This window comes from Loxodonta africana, chromosome 5 (assembly GCF_030014295.1).
Source record: "Loxodonta africana isolate mLoxAfr1 chromosome 5, mLoxAfr1.hap2, whole genome shotgun sequence".
Lineage (NCBI taxonomy): Eukaryota > Metazoa > Chordata > Mammalia > Proboscidea > Elephantidae > Loxodonta > Loxodonta africana.
The window spans coordinates 584046-603094 of record NC_087346.1 but is presented as its reverse complement, the minus strand read 5'-3'; the positions used below and the strand labels follow the sequence as shown (position 1 = coordinate 603094).

The 19049-nt window shown below is 42.0% G+C and overlaps 1 protein-coding gene across 8 annotated transcripts in view; it reads right to left on the bottom strand.

Moving 5' to 3' along the window:
• Window positions 1–16397, bottom strand: part of MGAT4D (MGAT4 family member D) — a 72248-nt gene extending 55851 nt beyond the window's left edge. For 7 of the 8 annotated variants that reach the window (XR_002785860.2, XM_023548705.2, XM_023548706.2 and 4 more), the window contains exon 1: window positions 16270–16397. Coding sequence is in view for 7 of the 8 variants with exons in the window: in XM_023548705.2 (XP_023404473.1) it covers window positions 16270–16363 (94 nt within the window). In the remaining variant the exon portion in view is untranslated. The remainder of the gene's footprint in view (window positions 1–16269) is intronic. The other variant, XM_023548703.2, reaches the window with a different exon arrangement.
• Between the last annotated feature and the right edge of the window lie 2652 nt (window positions 16398–19049).

Sequence of the window (19049 nt, the reverse complement as noted above, 5' to 3'; positions counted from 1 at the left end):
TCTCCATGCAGTTTCTACAATAAGGCAGGACTTGGGAGATCTTCCTACCTGACTGAAGCCTCCACATCTAGAAGGCTCCAACAGAGGTTGAGAGTTATCCCCTAATACCTGTTCTTCCCTTTTATAGCATGTGGCCACCCAACTAAAAAGACTTCATTTCTCAGAACTTCTTGCCTTTGATCTGGCCATGTGATTACATTTCATCCAACGCAGTGTCAGCAGAGATTGATGTGCACCTTCTGGGTCCAGCTCTTAAAGGGAGGAGTGCATCTTTTCCTTCCTCTTTTTACCCTTCCCTCTGGGGGAACATAGACATGGGTGACCCATCCTGGATCATGTAGATAAGGCAATATTTCAGGGATGCAGAATAAGATGGAAGGAACACAAAGTCTCCAAGAAGTTATAGAAGAGAATCTCCACACCAGCCATGAGCTCACTTAAACCACTGTTGTAGTACCTGTCAATGCATCTGAACTTGATTTCTAACTAACAGAAAGGAATCAGGATGTGACCCAGAGAAGATGAGGGCACAAAGCAGCCTTCAGATGCTTATTTTAAATATTTCAATAAAATATTTAAACATTTGACTAAAGAAGCAATGCGTATGTTAAATTTTTAGAAAATAAAAAAGACAAACTGACTGGTAGATAGTAGTGCTCCGGCTCAAGTATTAGCTGAATAAATGGGGAAAAAATTAACAAATGAACGGACTTGCCAGTCAAGAGCTGATTTCGGTGATTCTTAGACTGAGTCACGCTTGAATCAAAAGAGCTGCAACTATCTTAGATAAACCTTGCATATAAACCAAAAAATCCAAACCCACTACCGTCAAGTCGAGTCCAACACTATTTGAGGATGCTTACAAACTTCAGAAACGAACACGGTTTAACCAGTATAACTCTATTTGCTTAGGGTTCCCTGGATAATATTCTCTTTGCAAAAGGCATCGTGTGTTTGGAATTGACATATCATGGGTGATGCAACATGTCTGGGCTCCTACAACATAGTTCAGTCCCCAAGGGATCAATTTGGCAAACATGAAAAGAAAGAGTTTTTCTCTAGAGGAAGCAGTATTTACAGAAACAACCATACAGAAATGTTAAAGGATATAATCTCTAATCTTGGATCTGCTTCTTGTGCATTCTTGCCTAATAATTCAATTTATCCAAAATCTATTAAAATATGTATATTACTTCCATATTCACTCAGGTATTTTGTGAGGATGAAATGATACATAAAACCATTTCACAAAGATTCAAAATAAACAATAATTAGATGCGTTGAGTCAATTTACCATCTTCGTGGTGAAACCCTAAACAAACACCAGTCCATGTGTGCAAAGGCCAATGTGACTTCCTCCCATAAATAAAGGCTCCAGGTAAGATCTTAAGTTCTACTGACCCTTGTTACTCACAGTAAGTGTTCAAGGAAGTGCTCGCCAGCAAAAATAAATTCCAAGTGACAATTGTAATTTTTAATTTTCTAGTAACCACATTAAAAAAGTAAAAAGAAGTGAAAGTAATCTCAAGAAATATAATCTATCTAACCCAATATATCCAAAATTTTATTTCAACATAAAATCAACATATAAAATTATTAATAGGATATTTTACATTCTTTTTTGTACTAAATTTTTTTCAATCCTGTGTATTTTACACTTAAGCCCATTGCTGTCAAGTCAATTCTTACTCACAGTGACCCTATAGGACAGAGTAGAACTGCCCTATAGAGTTTCCAAAGAGCGCCTGATGGATTTGCACTGCCAACCTTTTGGTTAGCAGCTGTAGCACTTAACCACCACACCACCAGGGTTTCCTTTTATATTCAAGGCAAATCTCAATTCAGATGCTAAATTTTAATAGTTACATAAAATGTAGTTCTGATACAATAAATTTTTGTTTGCACTGCTTTAGTTTTTAATTCATAATATTCAAAATTAAGTAAGAAATTCAGTTCCTCACTTGCACTAGTTGCATTTCAAGTGCTCGTTAGCCATGTGGCAAGGGGCCACTGTACTGGACATCGAAGGTATATGGCATCAGCTGTGACCTTGTTAGAAATACAGTACCTCAGGCATCACCGCAGACCTACTGAATCACAGTTTGCATTTCAGTAAAATTCCCAGGTGATTGGTATGCATATTAAAATTTGAGAAGCACTGCTATAGACCTCTGTAACTGTCTTATCGTTATCATCACTGACGTGACCATAGTTCAGGTCTTTATTGCCTCTAGGTGCACTATTATAATTGCCTCTTAATTGGTTTCTTGCCTCTAATTCACCATCAATCCTCTGGTAACATAGTTCAAACACTTTAAGTGACTCTCTGAATACTTACTGCATAAAGTCTGAACCACTACCCTTGGAAAGGGGCATTGGTAGTTCAGTGGTAGAAGTCTTGCCTTCTACGTGGGGGACCAGTAGCCCTGGTGGTGTGGTGGTTAAGTGCTCGGCTGCTAACCAAAAGATCAGCAGTTTGGACTCACCAGCCACTCTGCAGGATAAAGATGTGGCAATCTGCCTTGGAAACCCTATGGGGCAGTTCTACTCTGTCCTATAGGGTCTCTACGAGTCGGAATCAACTCAATGACAATGGGTTTGGGATGGGTTTATGTGGAAGACCCAGATTCAATTCCTCAGCACAGGCTTTCCTCATGATCCGCAACCCCAACCAATCGTGGGTGTCATGGAATGATTTGTGTCCCCCCAAAATATGTGTCAACTTGGCTAGCCCATAATTCCTAGTATTGTGTAATTGTCCTCCACTTTGTGATACGATGTAAATGTCCTCCATTTTGTGGTATTTTTAATTACATGTTGTAAATCCTAAAGCTCTATATGTCCATGGGGCAGGATTAGTGTGGAGTGTATCTTAAGACATACCCTTACTAAAGAGCATGACTCAAGTCACAGCCTTACTCAAGTCACCACTTAGCTCAAGTAAGGGGAGTTTCCTTAAAGGTGTGGCCTGCAACCCATTACATATGAATGTTCTGGCAAAGCTAGGAGAAGAAAGAGGGGATGCAGGAACAGAGGAACCTCACTACCACCAAGAAAGAAGAGCTGGGAGCAGAGCACATCCTTTGGACTGGCAGACTAAATGTATTATGCATTTACTTGCACCCAGTGTGGTGCTGAAGAAAGACATCCGAGGCACTTAGTAGGCGATGAAGCTAGAAGAGTAAAATACATTTTGGATTACTCCTCTCATGGCATGTTTTACTGTAATCAAACTATACTATGTGGTTGTTGTTGTTAGGTGCCGTCGAGTCGGTTCCGACTCATAGCAACCCTATGCACAACAGAACGAAACACTGCCTGGTCCTGCACCATCCTTACAATCGTTGTTATGCTTGAGCTCATTGTTGCAGCCACTGTGTCAATCCATCTCATTGTGGGTCTTCCTCTTTTCCGTTGACCCTGTACTCTGCCAAGCATGATATCCTTCTCCAGGAACTGATCCCTCCTGACAACATGTCCAAAGTATGTAAGACGCAGTCTCGCCATCCTTGCCTCTAAGGAGCATTCTGGCCCCACTTCTTCCAAGACAGATTTGTTCGTTCTTCTGGCAGTCCATGGTATATTCAATATTCTTCGCCAACACCACAATTCAAAAGCGTCAACTCTTCTTCGGTCTTCCTTATTCACTGTCCAGATTTCACATGCATATGCTGTGATTGAAAATACCATGGCTTGGGTCAGGTGCACCTTAGTCTTCAGGGTGACATCTTTGCTCTTCAACACTTTGAAGAACTCCTTTGCAGCAGATTTGCCCAATGCAATGCGTCTTTTGATTTCTTGACTGCTGCTTCCATGGCTGTTGATTGTGGATCCAAGTAAAATGAAATCCTGGACAACCTCAATCTTTTCTCCATTTATCATGACGTTGCTCATTGGTCCAGTTGTCAGGATTTTTGTTTTCTTTATGTTGAGGTGTAATCCATACTGAAGGCTGTGGTCTTTGATCTTCATCAGTAAGTGCTTCAAGTCCTTTTCACTTTCGCAAGCAAGGTTGTGTCATCTGCATAATACAGTCCAGCTTCTCGTATTATCTGTTCAGCATACGGATTGAATAGGTATGGTGAAAGAATACAACCCTGACGCACAGCTTTCCTGACTTTAACCAATCAGTATCCCCTTGTTCTGTCCAAACAACTGCCTCTTGATCTGTGTAAAGGTTCCTCATGAGCATAAATAAGTGTTCTGGAATTCCCATTCTTTGCAGTGTTATCCATAGTTTATTATGATCCACACAGTCGAATGCCTTTGCATAATCAATAAAACACAGGTAAACATCCTTCTAGTATTCTCTGCTTTCAGCCAGGATCCATCTGACATCAGCAATGATACCCCTGGTTCCACGTCCTCTTCTGAAAGCGGCCTGAATTTCTGGCAGTTCCCTGTTGATATACTGCTGCAATCGTTTTTGAATGATGTTCAGCAAAATTTTGCTTGTGTGTGATATTAATGATAAAACCACGTTATATTAATGATATTGTTCTATAATTTCCACATTCAGTTGGATCACCCTTCTTGGGAACAGGCATAAATATGGATCTCTTCCAATCAGTTGGCCAGGAAGCTGTCTTCCATATTTCTTGGCATAGACAAGCGAGCACCTCCAGTGCTGCATCTGTTTGTTGAAACATCTCAATTGATATTCCATCAATTGCTGGAGCCTTGTTTTTTGCCAATGCCTTTTCAGAGTAGCTTGGACTTCTTCCTTCAGTACCATCAGTTCCTGATCATATGCCACCTCTTGAAATGGTTGAATATCGACTAATTCTTTTTGGTATAATGACTCTGTGTATTCCTTCCATCTTCTTTTCATGCTTCCTGTGTCGTTTAATATTTTCCCCATGGAATCTTTCACTATTGGAACTCGAGGCTTGAATTTTTTCTTCAGTTCTTTCAGCTTGAGAAATGCCGAGCGTGTTCTTCCCTTTTGGTTTTCCATCTCCAGCTCTTTGCACATGTCATTATAATACTTTACTTTGTCTTCTCAAGACGCCCATACTATGTGGTATGACCTTTAAATTCCCTAAATGTAGCCTCTGTATAGGTTGTATTGTGAAATATATCCTACAATACAGAAGATATGTAAGACAGTTTAAAGAAGAAAAAAATGGGCATGCATGAACCCACTACTATTTTAGGCTTAGATAGTCCATCTGCATCCTTCTCAGATCAAATTTCCCTTCCCTCCCACCCCCAAATGAGCAGAATTGTGAATTGTGTATTAATCATCCATTGGTTTTTAAAATAGTTTTACTGCTTCTGCAAGATGACTTACATTTGATTTTAGACATTTAGAGTTACAATCAAACTATATGTATTCTGTACTTACTTCTTTTGCTCAATTTGTTTTTGAGATTAGGCCATATTGATGAGTCAATAATGAGCTTATTCATTTTTGCTGCTGTAACGTGTTCCACTGTATTGAATATACCACAAAGTGTTTATTGCTTCTACTGTTGAAGAACAAATTATTACAAGAAATGCTGCCAAGAATATTCTGGTACGTGTCTATTTTGTAAGCAGATTTGAGAGTTTCCCTAGGATAGATCTGGTGGATGGCATGGGTACTGACCAGTGAGAGCAGAAGTTGGCTGTAAACCATTGGCAAGGCTCCACACCAACAAAATTTCAACCCTAAGCAGGATATGGGAAATGCATTGGTGCATAGTGAAAGTGAATGAATGTATACTCCCCCAAGGGTTGTTGCCATTAACCATTGTTCAGTTGGACCCCGGCTCATGGCAACCCCATGCACAACTAAATGATGTGCCGCACAGTCCTGCGCCACCCCCATGATGGGTTGCAGCATGCCCCATTGTGATCCACGGGATTTTCACTGACTGATTTTCAGAAGTAGATCACCAGGCATTTTTTGTTGGTATGCCTTAGTCTGGAAGCACCACTGAAACTTTTTCAGTATCATAGAAACAAGCAAGCCTCCACTGACAGACAGGTGGTAGCTGTGTATGAGGTGCACTGGATGGGAATCAAACCGGGTCTCAGCATGGAAGTGGAGAATTCTACCGCTGAACCACCGCTGCACCCTCCCAAGGGTAGTGTGTGAGAATTTCTGCAGCTCCATATCCTCACCAAATGTCTGGTTTCCTAATTTTAAAAATCTTAAAGGTACACAATGGTATCTCATTGGGCTTGTTAGCTTGCATATCCTTAGTTGCTAAGAAGGTTTTTCATATGTTTATTCGATACTTATGTTCCAACTTTTTCAAAATTCATCTTCATTCCTTTTGATCACTTTTCTACTGGGTTACTTGTTTTTTTCTTACTGATTGGTAGCCATTTTTTACACATTCTAAGTACTAATTCTTTGTCAGTTATGTATCTTGTACATATCTTCGACTAGTTTGTAGTTTAGCTTTTCGCTCTTTCTGTGGTAACTTTTGATTAATCTAATAAAAAAATTTTAAAAATTCCTTCGTGATTTATGTGTCTTGTGTCCTAGAAAATTTTCCTTATACCCCAAGGTCATAAATCCAATTTTCTACATTATCTCCAAAAAGTGTTACAATTTTGTCTTTGAAATCAATTAGCCTTACAAATAAAGTTCGCAATGATTTTTGTAAGCCTAAGATAGGAATCCATTTCCTTTCAATTGTGTCATGCATGTAAGCAATTTGCTTGGCACTATTTATTATTAACTTGAAATAAATAACTGTCCTATAGGGTCGCTATGAGTCGGAATCGATTCGACGGCACTGGGTTATTATATTGGTCAATTTATGTATTTCTGTGCCAACAGCACCATGTTAATTACTACAGCCTCCGTTTCTATTAGGTTAAGTGTTCCCACCTTCTTACTCTTCAGAGGTGTTTTAACTATTTTGGCCTTTTACATTTCCATGTATATTTTAGAATGAGATTGCAAATTTTCACACAGACACATACATACACACACAACCTGCTGAAGGAGAGCAGCAAAGGAAACATCTCCTCAATGGACAGAGTTTCACACAGTGCACCTGGTTATCCACTTCAGAATATATAAGGCTCATGGGCATTAGCAGATAGCCTGCTGCTCTGGTTAAAGATCTGAAAGGAAAGCTTGGAGAATCAGATGCAAGGAGATCTGGAGTAGAAGCATGTGGACGGGTATGTGGAAGGGGTCTGGAAAGGATAAAATCTTTGTTAACATGTTAACTCATAACAAAGCATCTGCCTCAATAAAGCACTGAACAACCAGTAGACAAAATGACTTAGCCAGTTGATGCAGTTAGTCTAGTCAATGGTCACTCCATAACTGGCACAATGGGCACAATGAGTGGCCATGTTGCAGAGACAGGCTACATGTAGAACCAACAACACAGACTCCCACTTAACAAGTCCTCTGGAAATCCAACTTTGCAGAAACAGAGACTAAGGCTGAGCCCTCAATATGGCTCCATTTCTCAAGAAGACCAACTAGCTACTCACTGACAAGTTGACTGCATTGGTTGATTCTGTCCTGAAGGACTGGAGTGGTTCATTCTTACAGGAACAGGCACCTATTCCAGCTATGTGTTTGCCTTTCCTGCCTCCATAGCTTCAGCCACCGCCAATATCTAGGGGTTTATGAAATGCCTAAGGAGCCCTTGGCTGTTCTAACTCACCCAGCAGCTCTGCAGGATGAAGGGTTGTAAAGATTTCAGCCTAGCAGAAACCCTATAGAACAGTTCTGTCACACTGGGTCACTTTGAGTCTGAATTGACTCAACAGCACCCAACAACAGCAACATGGAATGCCTAATCCACAGGCACACAGTCCCATATGACACAATGAACAGGGATCTTCTTCATAATGAAATAAGTGTAGTGGGCCCATGCCATTGGCTGTTTCACATATCACACTATCCAAAAGGTCCTGGCACCAGCTTGGAGGAAATACTCTGTGAGGAGGAAGTGCTGGCATACGGATTGAATCTTAAACTCCTATATGGCTCTGTGTCCCCAGCGAGAGGAGCAGAGGGGTGGAAGGAGGAATGGTCCCACTTACTATTATTCCCAATGACTCACTGGGGTCTTTGTGCTTCCTGTCACTGCAACTCTAGGCTCTGCAGAGTTGAATGTCCTGGTCCCCAAGGACAGCACACCCCTTCCAGGGGACTCAGCAAATGTTCCACAGAACCACAAATTTTATCTGTTGTTGAACTTCATATTAATGGAATCATAGTATAATGTCTGCCACTTTTTTCCTCAATAGATGTGAAATTCATCCAAGTTGTACATGTGTCAGTACTTCATTCCTTTTTATAGCTGTGTTCTTGATTCATAATTTCTGTAATGATTATAAGATATTAAAGTTCTCTATATCTTCTTTTTTTAAAACAGCTTTATTGAGATATAATTTACATACAATTCACCCATTTAAGGTGTACAATTCGATGACTTTTAGTATATTCACAGAGTTGTGCATTCATCACCATGATCAATTTTAGTACATTTTCATTACCCCAAAATGAAGCTCCATACCCCTTGGCCATCACCCCGTTTTCTTGCCCTAGAGCTGCCGTAACAATGAACCACAAAGTGGGTGGCTTAAAACAGCAGAAATCCATCTTCTCACAGTTCTAGGGGCTAGAAGTCTGAAATCAAGGTGTTGCTGGGCCATGCTCTTTACAAAGCCTCTAGGGGAGAACCCCTCCTTGCTTCTCCCAGGTCCTGGTAGCCCTGGGCATTCCTTGGTTTATGGCAGCATAACTCCAGCCTGTGCCTCCATCTTCCCATGGCTGTCTTCCTTCTGTGTCTGTGTTCCTTTGTCTCCTCTGATCTTCTTATAAGGACACCATTGGATTAAGGACCCACCCTACTCCAGTATGACTTTATCTACTAACTACATCTGTAACAACCCTATTTCCAAATAAGACCATTTCCTGGGGTTCCAGGAAGAATATGGATTTTTGGAGGGGCATTACCCAACCCACTACACCCTAAATCCCATCATCCCTCCAGCCCTAGGCAACCTAATCTACTTTCTATCTCTATAAATTTGCCTATTCTGAACATTTCATATAAATGAAATCCTACAATATGCAGTCTTTTCAGATAGTCTACTTTCATCTAGCATAATGTTTTCAAGATTCATCCATATTTTAGCATCTATTTTATTTTTTTATTGTTGAACAATATTCCATTATACAAATATACCAAATTCTGTTTATCCATCCCTTCACTGTTGGACGTTTGGGTTATTTCTTCCTATCAGCTATTGTGAATAATCCTGCTATGAACATTTATATAAAAGTTTTTGTGTGGACATATGCTTTCATTTCTCTTGGGAATATACCTAGGAATAGAAATGCTGGAAACTTTGGAGCCCTGGTGGCATAGAGGTTAAGAGCTCGGCTGCTAACCAAAAGGTTGGCAGTTCGAATCCACCAGCCGTTCCTTGGAAACCCTATGGGGCGGTTCTACTCTGTCCTGTAGGGTCACTATAAGTCGAATCCACTCGATGGCAACGTGTTTTTATGGGACCCCTATACACTTAATCATTTGAAGGACTGCCACTGTTTTCCAAGGTGACTATACCATTTTATTCACCCGCGGTGTTATGAGGGTTCCAATTTCTCCACACCCTCGCCAACACTTGTTACCATCTGTCTTCTTTATTATAGCCAGCCTTGGGGCTGTGAAGTGATACCTCATTTTGGTTTCAATTTGCGTCTTCGTGATGGCTAATGATGTTAAGCATCTTTTCATATGCTTACTGGTCGTTTGTCTTTCTTTGGAGACATGTCTATTCAACTCTTTTGCCCATTTTTTAATCATGTTATTTGCCTTTTCATTTTTAAATTCTAAGCATTTTTATATATTCTAGATACTAGTTCCTTATCAGATACATGTTTTGCAAATTTTCTCCCATTCTGTGGGCTGTCGTTACACTTTCTTGTTGTAGTCCTTTGAAGCACAAAGTTTTTAATTTTGATAATTTCCATTTGTTTGTTGTTGTTTGCATTTTTGGTGTCATATATAAAAACCAGTACCTAACCCAAGGCCACAAAGATTTATACCGATGTTTTTTCCCAAGAATTTTATAGCTGTAGCTTTAACATTGAGGTCTTTGATCCATTTTGAGTTAATTTTTGTATACAGTATGAGGAGCTTTTTAAATATTTCATCATTTATTATGTATTTATGATAGGTATATTCTTCATCAGATTAAAGTTCTTTCTATTCTTAGTTTTCTAAGTCATAAAATAGTGTGAAATTTTATCAACTGTTTTTTGTTTTTGTGTCTACCAAGATGGTCATATGATTTTTACCCTCTATTCTTGAATCCACACACACACAAAAAAAAACCTGTTGCCTTTGAGTTGATTCCGACTCATAGTGACCTTACAGGACAGAGTAGAACTGCCCCATAGGGCTTCCAAGGGGCAGCTGGTGAATTCGAAATGCCAACCTTTTGGTTAGCAGCCGAGCTCTTAACCACTGAGCCACCAGGGCTCACTTTAATGAATAACATTGATTATTTTACTTCCATTCCTGGAATAAACCCCACTTGGTTTCAATAGGTTATCTTTTTTACATATCACTGAGTTCTGCCTGCTAATTTGCCTTTAAGTTTACTGCACTTATGTTCAGAAACCGTGGTGGCATAGTGGTTAAGTGCTACAGCTGCTAACCAAGAGCTCAAAAGTTCAAACCAACCAGGCACTCTATGGGGCAGTTCTACTCTGTCCTATAGGGTTGCTATGAGCTGGAATTGACTTGATGGCAGTGGGTTTGGTTTTGGCTTTGCACTTATGTTCATGAGAGAGATATATGTGTGATTTTCTTATAATCTTTTCAGATTTTGGAATCAGGGTTATGCTGGTCTAACAAAACAAAACAAAACAAAAAACTGGCAAGTGTTTCTTGCTTGTTTTATTTTTTTGAAGAGTTTACGAAAGGTTGTGGTTATTTTTTTCTTAAATATTTGGAAGAATCTGTATCTGGAATTTTCCTTGTAAGAAGGCTTTTAAAACAGATGCGATTTCTTTGATATTACACTATTTAGAGCTCATATTTCTTCGTTTGCTAGCTTTGGTGCACTGTATTTTTCAAAGAATTTGACTATTTTAAGTAAAATAACAAATATAACTGTGTAAAGTTATTCATAATATCCTCTAATCTTTTTGACTGCAAGACAGTCACCTGCTAAACAAGGGAATCCTAGCAGCAAGAGGCTGTGGAAGGGCAGAGCGGGAGAGAAGGAGCTCAAGCAGGAGATGGTTATCCCACTCCAGGGAATGGGCAGTGGGAAGACCACAACTGGTCCTCAGAAGAAGTCACAAACTACCTCAAAAGAGAGCCAACATTTGGATGTCTGCCACACAGAGGTATCTTCCAGAGAAATCAAAACGACATGCTGCCATCACAAAAAAAAGAAAAATCTTTGGGTCTTCAACTTCTTCTTCCCATTCCACCATCATAGGGAAAACACAAGGAAGGAGCGGTGTAGCAGATTATATTTGCAAAAGATGGCTCCAACATTATCACCCATATCAACTGTTGCACAATGTGACCTTGCCAGTCACCTATCACAAGGTAAAGTCAATTTCTCCACTCCCTTGAATATGGGTGGGCCCTGTAATGGCTTTCATTATTACAATATGGCAGAAGTAACGCAGTACTAGTTTGTGGTGCCGCCCTTAACTGGCCTGACAGTTTGCACTTCCTGCCTTTTTAAAAGTAACTGAATCAATTCCAACTCATGGTGAACCCATGTGTATCAAAATAGAGCTATGCTCCATAGAGTTTCATTGGCAGATTTTTTGGAAGTAGACTCCCAGGCCTTCCAAGTCACCTCTGGGTGGATTCAAATCTCAGATCTTTTGTTAGAAGCTGAGTGTATTAACCATTTGCACTACCCAGGAGCTCCTTTTGGAGGGTTAAAAAAAAAAAAAAATCCATTGCCATCTAGTCGATTCTAACTCATAATGGCCCTATATAACAGAGCAGAAATGCCCCATAGGGTTTTCAAGGAGCAGCTGGTGGATTCGAACTGCTGAACTTTCGGTTAGCAGCCTGAGCTATAAAAAGTACAACTTTGCTAAGACTACCATGATGTGAGAAACCGGAGCAATGTGGAGTGGCCTTGGAGGCTATCTGTCCTACTACCCTGGAATGTAGTGATCACCCGCCCACCTCACTGCCAGTGGTGAATAGAATGTAGGCAGCCCGTGATATGAGGAGTTCCTGGGTGGCACGAACGGTTAACCCCTCAACTGCTAACCAAAGGGTTGGCTGTTTGAATCCACCCAGAGGTGCCTCAAAAGACAGGCCTGGAGATCTGCTCCCAAAAGGTCATGGCCTTGAAAATCCTGTGGAACAGTTTTACTCTGCACACATGAGGTCACCATAAGGCAACATCAGCTCAATTGCAACTAATAACAAAAGTCCATGGTATACACTGGCAAAACAGTCATCTTAAATTATCGCCAGTAGCTGACTGGGATGAAGTACCTACTCAAATTGAGCCCCTAGAAGATGAAGTGGCTGCTCCAATTCACCTTTAAAGCACTTGGCTGCTAACCAAAAGGTCAACGGTTCGAACCCCATGGGAAAAAGGACGTGGCACGCTGCTTACGTAAAGATTTATAGCTTTAGAAACCCCATGGGGCAGTTCTACTCTGTCCTGTAGGGTTGCTATGAGTCGGAATCGACTCGATGGCAGTAGGTTTGGGTTTTTTTGTTTTTCTGATGACCTCGAGGCCTGTGGAGTGGAATGGCTTTTTCTTACCGCACTGGAGAGAGAACTTAAGGTGTCAATATAATTCACACTCTCCTCCTTGAAATACTTGGACTTCACCTTCTCAGTTTCCTAGTTTTTCCTTGATTTTGAAATACTGGAATGCCCCAGGGCTCAATCCTTGGAACTCTTCTCTGTTATATCCACTCTCTAGGTGACCTCATGGTTTTGCATACCATCTATATACTGGGGCTGGCGGCGGGGGCGGGGGGGGGGAGCCTCTAAATTCCATTATCACTCCAGCCCTAGGCAACCTAATCTACTTTCTGTCTCTATGAATTTGCCTATTCTGAACATTTTGTATAAATGAAATCCTACAATATGTAGACTTTTGTGATGGTCTACTTTCACTTAGCATGTATCTCCAATGCTGACTCAGACTAATATATACGACTGCGGGAATCGACTTGAAGGCAACGGGTTGGGTTTGGTTTGGTCTGGTTTTATTCAACATTTTAATTGGGGTGGCTCAGACTGCTAACCAAAAGGTCAGCAGTTCAAATCCATAGCCACTCCTTGGAAACCCTATAGGGTAGTTCTACTCTGTCTTACAGGGTTGCTGTGATTCGAAATTGACTCAGTGGCAATAGGGTTGGGTTTTTGTTGTTGTTTTTTTGGTTTTAATAGCCACCTCATACTTAACAGAAATATTGAGTTCTGTCCCCTCTAAATCTGCCCCTCCCTAAGCTTTCACCACTTCAGTGAATGGTAAATCCATTTCTCCAATTGTTTAAACAAGTGGTTCTCACCCTTGGCAATTCTGCGCTCCAGGAGACATTTGGCAATGTCTGGAGACATTTTTGATTGTCCCACTCCGATGGTTAAGACTGTCAAAAACTTGGCTAGGCCATGATTCTCAGTGTTTTGGCAGCTGTATAATGTTGTGATCACTTCCCTGTTGAAATCTGATATGTAATCACCCCCTGATGGAGTATCCTGAGTGGTACCAACAGGGGCAGGGCCTGTGGCGGCTCACCGCCCCCTCAATCTTCATGTCTTTGCCCTCTGCCACCTACTTCCTTTCTGCTCACCTTGCCAAGGCTTTTGGCTTGTTCTGGATCCTGCAGCTGCCTCTTATTCATCTGACCTCTGGTTCTTGGGACCTGAGCTAGCAGTTTACCTGCTGATCTAGGGATTCATTGATCTTCACAGCTTGTGAGCAAGAGTCCTGCCGATCTTGGTTCACCAGCCCATGAAGCTACCTGAATCAGGAGCAGCCTCTACAGTGATCCATGACCTTGGGATGTTCCAGCCTCTACAATCACATGAGCTGTATCCTTGATATAAATCTCTCTCTTTATATATATATTTATACACTTTACTAGTTTTGCTTCTCTAAAGAACCTAGCCTAAGACACCCACGTTTGGGAGTGGTGTATGATTGATCTCTACTGGGTAAACATACAGTGTATGCTAAACCATCCTACAATGTACAGGACAGCCCCATACAACAAAGAATTACCTGGCACAAAATGTCAATAGCGCTGAGACTGAGAAACGCTGGTTTAAAACCAAAAATTCTTGGAGCATTCCATGATTCTACTCATTCTTTCATAGTGCACACCCAGTAATTTTTAAATGTTCCTATAAGATCACATCACCCTTCTGCGCAAAACTCTCCAACGGCTTCCTATCTTATCGGAATAAAACCCATAGTCCTTACTATGGCCCCATGATCTCATCTTCTACCACTCTCCTTCTTGTTCACACTGGTCTCCTGGCTGTTTCTTAAACATCTCAAGCCGATTCCACCTCAGTGCCTTTGCACTTGTTTTTCCCTTTGCCTAGAAAACTGCTCTCCCAGATAGCCACATACGATGCTTCCTGACTTCATTCAGGAATCTGCTCAAATATAACCTTCTCAGAAAATCTTTGTCTGATAACCCTTTTAAAAAAAGCACTTTCCCTCCCTACCACCAGTGACATCATACAGTAATGACAGCTTTCATTTATTGTTTGTTTTGCCAACCAGAATGTAAGCTCCTTGAAAGGTTTTTTTGTTTTGTACACCTAACGCCTAACCTATAACACTAAAATTTTACACTATGAACTAGGGTTGCCAGATAAAATACAGGACACCCAGTTAAATCTGAATTTCTGATTAAACCCACACAAAAAAAAATTTTTAGTATAAGTAAGTCCCAAAATCAAATTATGACTTGAAATTTAAATCTAACTGAGCGACCTGTATTTTTATTAGCTAGTTTGGCTTTTTTTTTAGTTTGGCAACCCTATAAACCAAAAGACCATCGCTGTAGAGTTGATTCCAACTCACAGCAACCCTATAGGACAGAGCAGATCTGCTCCATAGGGTTTCCAAGGAGCTGCTGGTGGATTCCAACAGCCAATCTTTCGGTTAGCAGCCAAACACTTAACCACTATGCCACCAGAGCCCCTGTAACCCTATAAAACCAAAATCCCGTCGCCATCGAGTCGATTCCTACTCATAGCGACCCTACAGGACAGAGTAGAACTGCCCCACAGAGTTTCCAATGAGCGCCTGGTGGATTCGAACCACCAACCTTTTGGTTACCAGCTGTAGCTCCATACTCGAAAACCAAACCCGTTGCCGTAGAGTCAATTCCGACTCATTGCAACCCTATATGACAGAGTAGAACTGCCCCATACGGTTTCCAAGGAGCGAACTACTGACCTTTTGGTTTAGCAGCCGAAGCTCTTAACCACTACGCTACCACGGTTTCCCGTAGCTCTACAGACATCAAAAAATTGAAATGTTGCTGCGTTTCTTGCTGTAGTTAACGCAAGAGGTATAGTCCATTCAAGAATGTTAATGGTGCTATATCAGTGCTCTAAACTGTCAGTTATCTCCCTCTTCCTCGTCCTAGGAAACCCTGATGGCATAGTGGTTAAGAGCTACGGCTGCTAACCAAAGGGTAGGCAGTTCGAATCCACCAGGCACTTCGTGGAAACCCTATGGGTCAGATCTACTACGTTCTATAGGGTTGCTATGAGTTGGAATCGACTTGAGGGCAGCCGGTTTGGGTTCCTCATCCTACCCGCTTTGAGCTTCACAAAAATAGGGAGCCTTGGAGTGTAGCCCAATAACAGAACCAAGACCACAAAGAGGAAAGATGTTGGCTGTGTTCGAGTTCTTGAAATCAGACATTCGGACACGTCTGGAAAGGGTGGGGAGGAAAGAAGGGAAGGGGAGCGGAAGCTGGGGCACAGATTGGGCCCTCCAGCCTTAGAGAAGAAAGGGACACACACAGAGAAGTCCTTTGGGCTGGCGGGCTGGAGGCCCCCGCAGGCCAAATCCGTTAGCAAGCGCGCGCCTGGGCAGGGCCGGCTGCCCTGGAGTAGACCTGGGCGCCCGTTACAGCTTAACCGCCAGCGGTACAGGGCGTGGGGCGGGGATCACATCTGTAAAGCACACACGCGGTTGTCCTATTACCAGGGCAGGCGACCGCCGCCAGCGTCCCCCGTCGCGCCCTTTCTTTCCGACCCCGCCCGCCCCGGCTCTCCCGGAGCCCCGAGGCCGCGGAGGTGTGAGAGCCACCGGCTGCTTACTGATTTGAGTCATCCTGGAGATGCAGAAGCAGGAGAAGCTGAACAGCGTGCCGGCGACGAGCGCGATCAGCAAGTTGACGTGCTTGCTCCTCATGGCGCAGGCCTGGCGGAAGGAGCAGGCAGCGCCGGCACTGCGGAAACCCAGCGCCTGTGGCCCTAGAGGCGCGCCCTTACGGCCCCGCCCGTCTGCCTCCTTTGTCGCACCCGACCCAAGCACCCCGCCCTCTCGGAGAACTTCTGCACCTTTGCATTCTATCCCATGGTTCGGCACTGAACCGCTTGCTAGGGCTGCAGGTGGTTAAAAGCGATAAATTATGGGAAAACGCCACCCTGCCTGGCACGTAGTAGGTACTCAATACAGATATTCATATTGTAACCCGTTGCGGTCCAGTCTATTCCGCTCATAGCGACCCTATAGGACAGAGTGGAACTGCTCCACAGGGTTTCCAAGGAGCGGCTGGTGGATTCTAACTGCTAACCTTTTGGTTAGCAGCGGAGCTTTTAACCACTGCGCCACCACGGCTGGGTAGTGATTGACTTTTGTGCCAGCCTCTGCACTAAACAGCTTGCAGGTATTATCTTAAGTCCTCACAACTTTCCTATTAGGTAGATGCTATTATTATCTTCAATTTATAGGTAAAGAAACTGAGCCATAGTGAAATTGAGCGACTTGCTGCAGGTCACACAACTGGCAGCGGTTCCCCTGCAAATCTTGTACACACGTTCCTGAAGACAATGTGCTTCTTTACTTGGAGATTATTCGCCTTAACTATCACTACCAAATGCCCAACTGACTTTGAACTGGGGCTTAGATTTTTGTGGGGGAAGCGGCTAACTCCAGACCTTCAGCTTAATCCATGTATCTTTATTTTATTTATTGAGTTTTTTTCCTCTCTCAGGAGAGAAGTAAGGAGTCAGATTTTCTGTATAAGAAAATAGGTGTACAGTAAGCTACAGCTCACTGTATTTGGCTTTGCCAAATTCCAGGTATCAGTTTATCAGACCTCTCTTAAAGGCTGGCAAACAGTAGCTCTTTCATGACTGAATTATTTTTTGTTAGTAAGTTAGTGATGATATAATGTTTTTTTCAGTAATGGAATACAAGTTAAATCATTGAGTCGTTTCAAATTTTTGGTAGACAAGATGGATTTTGATAAACATTATATGGGACACAAGTGTCCCACTGACGCTTATGGTAGGATAGGTGGGATGAGGCCTGAAAAAAATCGTTTTATCTTAGCAGTTTTATTTTATTGTGTGAAACTTTTGAAAATACGGGGTAACACATAAAGTCACCCTGCAGTGACTGCACATAATTGTGGTTCACATCTCCTTGTTCTTAGTGCCGTACCATCTGCATTGCCTTCTAGATCGTTTAAAAGGTAAATGCTTCCCAATGTTGGAGCCATTTGTCATTTAGCACCCCACTTACTCCTGGCTTGTTCCTCACAAGAAAGGAGGGTCTTCATCTTCTTTTGATTTCCCGGCCCACAGCAAGCTGCCTGATGAGAGTGAGCCTGAAGGAAAGTTGGTCACATTTGCCCCCATAGTTACAGTTCCGCATTGTAAACTATTTACAATGCAAGGTCAGTAAGGAAATACAGCAATCCGTGCCACCATTTAAGAGGGGGCACCCTCTGGCTATGTACCTTTCCCACCTCCAGTCACAGCCACACACCCCTCCCACGATTGTGTCGCATTCTGCAACTGCTCTTGGGCGTGGAATTACTGAGGAGGAATGTCTTTATTCTTTCTTTTGACTCTATTGATATCCTTTGGGTTCAGGAACATGGACAAAAGTGTCACAGGTTTATTGTTCTGCCACTTCACTGCCAACACACATCCTTTCATACAAAACAGAAACTCTCCCTGCTGTAATTGATCTTTCCTCTTCATCATTTCTTGTTGCCCCTTTGTATTTGCTGGCACTGCACCTACAGCGTACAGTCCCCTTTCATTCATGCTTTTCATCAAGAATGAGAGGAAAAGAAATTTTCAAAGGCAGTGAGGCTTTGAGAATGGTTGCATGAATGATGTAGTCCAACACTCTCACCAGAGGAAAGAGATGAGTTACGGTCTACATCTTTTTTTCCAGAATAGACATTAAAGTGACTTACAAAGCCAGTTCATGAGTCACTCAGCATCAAACTTTGTACCTGCACTTGACAGGCTTCATTAGCACGTGTTGTTTTATTGATGAACAGCCCTTGAATGGCACCATGCTTTCATCAACTGCCGTGACACTTGATAGCATACACACTCCTTTCAGGTGACTATTGAGAGCATTGATAATAGGGTACAAGTTGTGAAGCTGCTCATAGCCATGTTCTCCTTTGTGCATGGCTTTTGAATGGTCATTCTAGTGTATGTTCTCGGTCAGTTTCTTCAATCTTGTAGTAATGAAGTCTGCCACCAAAGTAACACCCAAGAGGAGGTCACCACCCCAATAACATCTGAGCTCCAGCAAGACACGTATACCCATCAGTTCATGCACAGCAATGAACATCTTTATTTCCTCTATGGTTGTGGCTGCCTGTTTTTACTTGGCATTGTAATCTCATGCCCTCTACATCATTTTGTGCGTTCTTGGGTCACATAAAGATTCATTTGGCCCTTTACAGTTTCCGATATGTCTTCCATAAATACAGACGAAAAAATAATCTACTTCTCTATCTTCATGGGTCAAGTATAGGTAAACTTTGGCATATTGCCGAAGCAAGTTGTTTTTTTTTTTTTTTTTTTGCATTTTCAAAGTAGGAGATATCTTTGCACCATTTACC